This window comes from Sinocyclocheilus anshuiensis, unplaced genomic scaffold (genome assembly GCF_001515605.1).
Source record: "Sinocyclocheilus anshuiensis isolate Anshui unplaced genomic scaffold, SAMN03320099.WGS_v1.1 scaffold272, whole genome shotgun sequence".
Lineage (NCBI taxonomy): Eukaryota > Metazoa > Chordata > Actinopteri > Cypriniformes > Cyprinidae > Sinocyclocheilus > Sinocyclocheilus anshuiensis.
The window spans coordinates 1,831,744-1,841,404 of NW_015554117.1; the positions used below are offsets into that span (position 1 = coordinate 1,831,744).

Consider the following 9,661-nt stretch of genomic DNA (forward strand, 5'->3'; position numbering starts at 1 on the left):
ACTTGAGGAATGCAGTTGGGAGGCATTTTAAACAAGAAATAAAACCAATAATTAATAATTTCCTTTAAGTTCACTGTTGGTTGATTTATTTGTTAAAAGTAAACCAACAAAAGGGTTAATCTTTTTTTGTATGTTGTCATTTATCCGTGATGTTTTAATGTTAAGTGTGATAACATGTTCTTAATTTGTATTCAAATTTTTTTCTTTTAAATATCTTAAGTTATTTAAAATATTTTATTTTTATATTTTTATTATCTTAAGTTGTTAAAAATTCCAGATTTTTTTTATCATAATATTTATATTTTATATATTTTATATATATATATATATTTATATATTTTATTTAGTCATTAATTATTTTGTATTTTTATCATTTTGTACTGTCTTAAGTTGTCCAAGTTGTTAAAAATGTTATTTTTCTTAATAAAAGCTGTATATTGAATTTGTTTGGATGGATTGCCATTTTGTTGTCTATTAGATGTATTTATGTAGTCTTCCGGGTAGTACATTTTTGACATTTCTCGGTTCTGCACGGGCCCGGGTCCAACTTTCAAAATAATAGACGGGTCTGGGTCGGTTCAGTGTAGCACATTTTAGCACAAATTTTTGGACCCGTGTAAGACCTTACGTAGTCTGGTGACTCATACGGAAAAGCGTTGTTCTGTGTCACAGTGAGCAAATATTATTTCATTTCAGATAGCTAATTTGAAATCCTGCACTGAATTGTTCACTGTTTTGTCTCAATGGGAATAAAGTTAATAAGAAAATTATTAAGAATAAATAGGCACGGCAAGTTTATTTATATAGCACATTTCACACAATGGTAATTCAAAGTGCGTTACATAAAATTAATTAAAATAATCATAAAAATAATAATAAATACTTTTTTTTTAAATAAACTAAAATTGATTTAAAATGAATTAAAACCAGGCCCGGACTGGCCATCGGGAGCACCGGGAGAATTATTATTATTATTAATATTTTATATTTATGCCTTCTCAATGTACCAAAGTGATCATTTCCGATTTTTTCATTAGATAATATATCGATAATAAATCATAAATCGGTCTTGACTGGCAGCGATGAGCTATATGAATCAGCTCACGTGTGTTCCGGCCAGAAGAAGCAGTGAAATGTAGCAACATCACTGACCTGTTCAGGGCTTCAAGTGCAGGTCAGTTTCATCTGTAAATACTCTAAAGAGTTTTGTCTTTATTAGTTGAGTATTAAACTGCTAATACTGCTAATATCCATTCACATGGATTTATTGTACAGGGAGGGAGGGAGCTAGAGCAGACAGCAACACAAAAAGTAATACGAGTCACGTAATTCAATAGTGTGTTCATTATTAGAATTTTTCAACAAATATATTGTTCTAATTTTGACATTTAGGCACTTTAGAAAATGTGTTTTAATGCACTACCAGTCAAAAGGTTTTGATTGGTTAGGTTTTTTTATGTTTTTTAAAGAAGTCTCTTCTTCTCTCCAAGCCTGCATTTGTTTGATCCAAAATACAGCAAAAAACTGTAATATTGTGAAATATTTTTATTTAACATAACTGATTTCTATTTGAATATATTTTAAAATGTAATTTATTCCTGTGATTTCAAAGCTGAATTTTCAGCATCATTACTCCAGTCACATGGTCCTTCAGAAATCATTCTAATATGCTGATTTGCTGCTCAAAAACATTTATTATTATTATGTTGAAAATTATAATGACTTCAAGCTTTTGGTATAGTGTGGTATAATGTTACAAATGCTTTTTATTTAGGATAAATGCTGATCTTTGGATCTTTATTCATCAAAGAATCCTGATGTACTCAACTGTTTTAAATATTAATAATAATAATACATAATAATCTTGAACAGCAAATCAGCATATTAGAATGATTTCTGAAAGATCATGTGACACTGAAGACTGGAGCAATGATGCTGAAAATACAGCTTTGATCACAGAAATAATAAATAAAATTTTTAAAAATGTAAAATGTTAAAAATATTTCACAATATTACTGCTCTTGCTGTACTTCGGATCAAATAAATGCAGGCTTGGTGAGCAGAAGAGACTTCTTAAAAACATTTAAAATCTTATTCAAAAACTTTTGACTCGTAGTGTATATTTGTATGAAATATAGGTTTGTTAAATCTAGGGTACTTAAGTCCTTTTAAGATAAATAACATTCTGTGCTAACAAATTGAAATGAGGTGGTTGTTTTCAACGAGGTGGACACAGTTCTGTTCTTAACAGTAGACATGCTGGTGAAGAAGTGAAAGGCAAGAAAAAAAGGGGGGACAGAGATATTGGGGAAAATGACGAAAAGGGAAAGGGAAGTGAAGGAGCAGTGCAAGAGAGAACCTTTAATTATTTTCCACGGCCCCAGACTAAGGATTTAGACCTTTTTATGTGATGGCCATACAGATAATAGGGTTGTCTGTGGTTTCAGAAATTGTTGTGGATGTATAGGCTATACACAGAAAAAAAGGGGCCAAAATTGCACCTTTTGGGGTACAACAGCTTGTCACGGAACAGTACCCTTAAAAGGACATCTTTTTACCCCTAGTATAGGCCTACATACTACCTTACGGGTACGAATTACTACTCTAAGGTACTAATATGTACCTATTAGGGGTAAAAATGGTACAAAGATGTCCTTTTAAGAGTACTGCTCTAGTGACAAGCTGTTGTACCCCAAAAAAATACAATTTTGGCCCCTTTTTTTCTGTGTGGCCTGGATGAGTGTAAGATTCCCTGGCCTGAAATTGCATCCCAGTCCGGCCCTGATTAAAACAGTTAAGAATAGAAAAAGATTATACATAAAATACAGTGCAATCAGTTCGGACGCTGCACAGTGCTCATTCACTAAATGCACAGCTAAACATATGAGTTTTGTGTCTGGATTTAAATGTGGCTAATGTTTTAGCACATCTGATCTCTTCTGGAAGCTGATTCCAACTGCGGGCGGCATAATAACTAAAAGCGGACTCCCCTTGTTTTGTGATTTAAATAGATTAAAACTATTATATCCTTTGTTTGCAAACGTCTCCTGATAGCACACGGTGACGTTTACATCTGCAAGAGTGTTTGCTCATCTGCAATACGTCTATAGGACGTTTCCTATCAGATGTCAAATAGACGTTTAGAAGATGTCTTTAAGATGTTTATGATTTAGAATGCATATAAAACTGACATCTTAAAGACGTCTATCAGATGCTTTCCAGATGAAGCGATCTTTAACAGACATCTTGCAGACGTATGTCAGTGTCTGGGTCCAGGAAAAGTAAGGGTTGAGATTTGAATCCACATCAAAGGAGTTTTAGCTTTCTGCGCCCCCTGGAGGAAGACGAGCGAATAACAGCTGCTGCTCAATGCACGCATGCGCACTACGGCAGATGTTCACGACAGTGGAGAATGCGTTTGCGGCAGCAGCATGAAAACTGCAGTTCTGACAACAACTGTCTGACATATTATGATAAAGATGGAGTTTATTAAAGAGGAGATTGACAATATGCGTGATCCAGAAACATCCAGAATAAAACATGAAGATGCTGAGGAACAAACAGGTTGGTGTCCATTCTTGATTCTTCATTGTTGATGTCCACTGAAGAGCATCAAGGTAAACAAAACATAAGGTGGCTGTAGTTATAAAATCATAGCGACTGTCAAATACTATAGAGATAGGTAAATAAAAATGCATTTCAATGAACATAACTTTGTATAGCAATTACCTTCCTTCACATAAATGCCTGACAATGGAAGCCCGTTTTCACCACAGAATAAAACATGTCTTTTTATTTATATATTACAATTCTGACTTTTTCCTCACAATTGAGTTTTTTTTATCCTCAGAATTGTGAGATATAGCTAAATTTAGGATTGCAAGAAAAAAAGTTTGAATCGTGAGATAAAATGTCACAATGACCTTTTTAAAACCCAAATGCACAATTCTCAGATTTGCAAGATATAAACACAATTCTGAGAACAAAAGTCAGAATTTTAAAATTGTTTTTTTTTCAGAATGGCGAGAAAAAAGTCAGAATTGTCAGGTATAAACTCATAATTGTGAGGAAAAAAGTCACAATTGAGATAAAAAAAAAAAAAAAGTATATTTCTTATCCCGTGGCACAGGCTTCCATACCTCATTAATTTTCCTTTTTAAAGATTTATTTCATATGCTAATCTATAGACCTGATGGAAGTGGAGGAGGTACATTTAGAACTGAACGAAGAGGAAGATTTCATTACTGCAGAAAATCATTTCTCCCAAAGAACAGAAGCCAAAAACCCCTTCCCCTGCCCTCAATGTGAGAAGAGGTTCACACAGAAAGGAAGCCTCATTAGTCACATCAGAATTCACACCGGAGAGCGTCCGTACATCTGTCCGCAATGCGAGAGGAGCTTCACGCGTAAATACAGCCTGAACGTGCACTTAAGAGTCCACACTGGAGAGAAACCCTACACCTGTCCTCAATGTGCGAAGACTTTCACGCAAAAGGAACACCTGAATAATCACGTAAGAATTCACGCTCGAGAGAAACCGTTCGTGTGTCAGCAATGCGGAAGCGGTTTCACACGTAACGACAGCCTGAAGAACCACTCCAGAATCCACACTGGCATCAAGTCCTTTATTTGCCCTCAGTGTGGAAGGAGTTTTAACTGGGCTCACAATTTCAACAGCCACCTGCGCTCGCATTCTGGAGCGAAGCCTTTCAGCTGCGATCGGTGTGGCGAAAAATGTCCGTCTGCGTCTGCTTTAAGATACCACCTCCAAGCTCATACAAACAAAAGGCCTCACTTGTGTTCTTCGTGCGGAAAGAGTTTTGCACGGCTGGACTCTTTTAAAGTGCACCAGAAGCTGCATAGCGGCGTGAGACCGTACGTGTGTTCAGACTGCGGCAGGACGTTTAATAAAGCCACCAACTTGAAAGAGCACCAGAAGATTCATACTGGAGAAAGACCGTACAAGTGTTCGCTTTGTGACAAGAGTTACAGCCAGTCGGGATCCCTGAGAGCACACGAGCGGGTTCATACTGGAGAACGACCGTATCGCTGCACTCAGTGTGGGAAGAGTTTCTTCAAATCAAGTCATCTAGTGGCACATGTAGAAATGCACCGTCCAAAGGCTTCACAGTGATGAACATTGTCATTTTGGATCAACCAAAAACAGACGTTGAACTATCTAAGAAGATATTGTCTGGTATAAGTGCAGTGTTTTGTATGGACAATGTAAAGAAATTTAAAAAATAAATATATGCATGATAGCTGAAATAACTTTAAGTGACATACTGTATAGGGAGGTGAAAAGCACTTTTATTTTAAAGCAAGACACTACAGTCAAGTTTTTTCATGCACTGGTCAATTTTGAGATTTTGGGTTTTCATAGCGCGTTGTTTCAGACTAGTGGACAGAAAATATCCAAAATACACTTATAAGTGTTTATTTTATTGCACTTTATGCATTTGCATCTGATTTCAAATACAAAATACATTTTTCTGGGTTGTTTTCTCAAAATCAGTTTTTTTTATTTTCCGCTTGACCTGCACTTTTACACACACACACACACACACACACACACACACACACCAAACTTTATTTCTATCTATATTCTGATGCTTTTTACAGAGGGGTTTGTTCATATACCATTCGCCTGATATATATTGAATATTTTATTCCTAAAAACATGATGAAATTGATTTATTTTCTGGCTTTTGACAGTGTTTTCTGATTTATGGAGCGATAAAAAGAGTGATAAAAACCTCTAATGTGTCAACAAAATGAAAGGATGTTCAGATTTGTATGAAAATGAGTGCAAATTTCATTAGATAAAGCATCATTTGCATATTTAAACATAAGATTTTTATAAAACTTGTAATACAAAAAAATGTCTGCAATACTTAATGTATCACCAGGGGAAGTATGGTGCTATATATTAGTTAGATTGTACCCCATTCTCTTGGGGTATTTTACCTTAAACATAAAAACTGTCAGTGTGTTTGCAAATATATATGAAAATAAGTTATTCTTTCTTTATATAATAGTGTTACTGTGTAATCTGATTGTCATGGGACAATCATTTGTTTATGCTTGAATGATGTATTATTGTAATTTATATAGTCTGCTTTGTCTTATTTGACTGACAGAATAAAAAAGGCTGTTGATTGAGCAAAAAGAAGAATTTGCATAAAAGTATAATCAGCAGGATTATTATTGGCAGTGTAGTAAATAAACCATAAATTGCAAAATTAGTTTGAAGTCTTCTCAACTTTACTGATCTGATTCACTGAACAAAACGGCTTTTAAGAGTCATGAATTGAGCTACACCGCTCGTGCTGTATGTCATTAATTCACTGAAAACAATCGACTCGTTAGAGTTGTTCTGGAAAACTTGTTTTATTCTTGTCAATATTCTGACCAAAATAACAGGGTCATCACGTTGACCTGCTGGAAAGCCTCTTTGTCTCATTTCAAAAAAAATTTTTCCATTGCAAAGAGTTTTTTTAAATCTGTTTATTTGAAATAAATGTTAAATTAGTCTAATAAATCAGTTTGCTTTTCTTTGATATGAATCAAGAAGGATTTGACAACAAGCTGTTTGTTAGTTATACCATTTCTTAAGATTTATGTATTTCTTCTTTTATTTTTACAGTACATTCAAATAGTATTGCATTTATTTTCATTATTTCTTTATTTTTCTTTTTATGTACCTCATCCATATATTGAAATAACTTTTAGCCAAACTATATCTGTAGATAAATGTAGGTGCCTACAATGTTTTTTTTTTTTTTTTAGTGAAGGAAAAACATAAGAACTTCACAACTGGAGAAACTTGTTATGAAATTTATTTTACTTTCAAACAAATTGATGGGTTTCAACATCGTATCTCAACTCAACACTTAAGAAAATTCATATTTTGAATGGATGATTTTCAATTGATATATAATCTTCAGATTATCATGATATTAATTTATTTTATGCTTTGATGAATTCATAAAGCAGATCACTTGATGCAATATTTTGCAGGATTTTACTTTTTTATTTCTCGTGTATACACGAGACATAAGCTCCTAAATATAGAGCTAAATAAATTAATGCTATTAATAAACTCTATTCAAGCCTGCAAACCGATTACTGTAGTAGTTACAGTAGACCTTATTTACAATGTAAGAACTGGCTTGGCAGAAAGTCCATATTTGGTTCATCCGTCATACATTACCAGTTAAAATTTTGGAGTAATTAAGAATTTATTCATGGTTCTGAAAGAAGTCTCTTCTGCTCACAAAGGCTGCATTGATTTGCTCAAAAATAAATGCAGCAAATCAGCATATTAGAATGATTTCTGAAGGATCATGTGACATTGAAGACTGGAGTAATGATACTGAAAATGCAGCTTTGATCACAGGAATAAATATATTCATATAGAAAACAGTTATTTTGAATTGTAGTAATATTTCATTGCCCGGCCATATAAAACTCTTTCCGCACAAAAGAGCACACATACGGCCTCTCATTCGTATGAACATTCAGGTGTTTTTTTAGAACAGATGATAGCGTAAAACCTTCACCGCAATGAATGCAGTTAAAAGGCTTCACCCCAGAATGAGAGTGCAGATGATTACTGAGACTGATCGCCCATTTAAACGTCTTTGCGCAGTGATGGAATTTGAAAGGCTTCTCTCCGGTGTGAACTCTTATGTGATCCTTAAGGCCTTTTTTATACGTTAAAAAAACACTTTCCGCACTGAGGGCAGATGAACAGCTTCTCCCTGGAGTGGATCCTCACGTGAACCTTGAGGTTGTTTTTGAATGTGAAGCTCTTTCCGCACTGATGGCACGTGTACGGTTTCTCTCCGGTGTGAATCCTCAGGTGATACTTCAGGCTCTCTTTACACGTGAAACTCTTCCTGCAGTGATGGCAGCTGAAAGGTTTCTCTCCCGTGTGAATTCGTAAATGTTCCTTAAAGGAGACATATTATGCCCCTTTTTACAATATGTAATATAAGTCTCTGGTGTCCCCAGAATGTGTCTGCGAAGTTTCAGCTCAAAATACTCCACAGATAATTTATTATATCATTTTGAAAATGCCTATTTTGAGTGGAAGCAGAAACACGCTGTTTTTCAGGCCTGTGTCTTTAAATGCAAATTAGCTGCTACTCCCCGCCCCCTTTTCCAGAATAGAGCTGCGCTATTACTGCTAAAAACATCTGTTTTGGTTCTGATTATTATGTTTATCGTGCTGAAATCATGCGTTTTAAACTTCAGATATAAGGTTTTGAGCACACACATCCGAAGCACACGCACAGAAAGCGGCTGTCACAGCATGTGAGTACTAAACTAAGTTCTCATTCACACACAAGTTTACGCTAAAAACACACGAGTTACAAAAACAGTGGGTTATGTCTGTGAAGGTAAACAGCTGGGATATAAATCACATGTTTATTTTAGATCTGTGTGGCAGCAGCAATATACAGTAAATAAATCAATAAATGCACTGCTCTGTTGTCTCCTCTGAGGCTGGGACTCTAAACAGTGTTCTGTGCTCGTCTGTGCAGCCAAAGACAGAACAGTTAGTGTGTTTTGCTCAAACTTTGGCAATGGCATTAGAGCTGGTACACCGTTGTCGCTTGCGAAACCAAATCACGGCGCCGTGGGTGGAAACTTACAGATTAAGGGGCGGTAATATTATAATGAGATCCCTTTGCGTCGTCACCAAGGGAGCGAAATCAGACACGCTCGTTTTCTCAGACGCTTGCAGAAAAAGGCTTCCCAAAACAAAGTTACTGGGTTAATCTTTTTCACGTTTCCTTGGTTGGTAGATGCACTGGAGACCTGATTATAGCACTTAAAACCTGGAAAAGTCAGATTTTCATGATATGTCACCTTTAAGGCTGTCTCTCCGCACTGAGGGCACGTGAAAGAGTATTTGGCTTCGGTTCTTTGAGCTTTGAGTTTTCTTCTCAGTCTCTGAACACGTTTCTTCAGTTTCCTGATTCTGATGTTTCTCCTCCACCTCAACCAGTTCTTCGCTTTCTTGTTTTATGCATGTCAAGTCTGCAATACATAAAGTATCATATTTGAAATGCTAAAATGTAATTCTGTCATTCGCATTCAATGCCATCCAATTACTAAACAAGGTTAAAATTATTTAAATATATTTTATGCCACTTAATCAGCTAACAAGCAACATTCTCAGAACGTTCTGGCAAGTTATGAACTAATGTTCTTCCAGTAACGTTAATAGATCGTTTGTTCAAAATGATCTGGTCTTTAATAATGTTCTCAAAACTTTAGCACAAAAACATTATTCATACATCGTTCATGGAATGCTTTGGAAACGTTTTAGTTGGATGTTCATCTAATGTTTTTTAAATGTTTCAGAACTTCCAGAGAACAATCAGGAATAACATTTCCATACTGTCTGCATACTCCCTTAACCTTTGTATAACCAAGAAAAACGTTCAGAGAACATTCAGATATAATAACTTAGTGAAACATTTGCAAAACATTCTTAGAACATATTTGTGTTAGCTGGGAGTGATCTGGTCTTAGTAGTAGTAGTACCTTTATTTATCCCTTGTCGAAATTTTGTTTCCGTGGTTTTCAACATGCATTTCACATAGAAAACAATACGACATAACAACAAATGCAGTAAATATGAGGGGGG

General features: G+C 35.2%; 1 protein-coding gene and 1 pseudogene across 2 annotated transcripts; both read left to right on the forward strand.

Moving 5' to 3' along the window:
* LOC107669871 (gastrula zinc finger protein XlCGF7.1-like) overlaps positions 1 to 2,274 on the forward strand; it is a 7,248-nt pseudogene extending 4,974 nt beyond the window's left edge.
* A 1,148-nt stretch (positions 2,275 to 3,422) lies between these two features.
* LOC107669905 (gastrula zinc finger protein XlCGF8.2DB-like) lies at positions 3,423 to 5,237 on the forward strand. 2 transcript variants are annotated; one of them, XM_016462340.1, is made up of 2 exons: positions 3,423 to 3,564; positions 4,188 to 5,237. In XM_016462340.1, the coding sequence occupies exons 1-2, from the start codon at positions 3,471 to 3,473 to the stop codon at positions 5,132 to 5,134; spliced, it is 1,041 nt and encodes a 346-aa protein (XP_016317826.1). In that variant the 5' UTR covers positions 3,423 to 3,470; the 3' UTR covers positions 5,135 to 5,237. The 2 variants fall into 2 exon arrangements, with proteins under 2 accessions (XP_016317826.1, XP_016317827.1); XM_016462341.1 differs by having other exon boundaries at positions 3,556 to 3,617.
* The last annotated feature ends 4,424 nt before the right edge of the window (positions 5,238 to 9,661 follow it).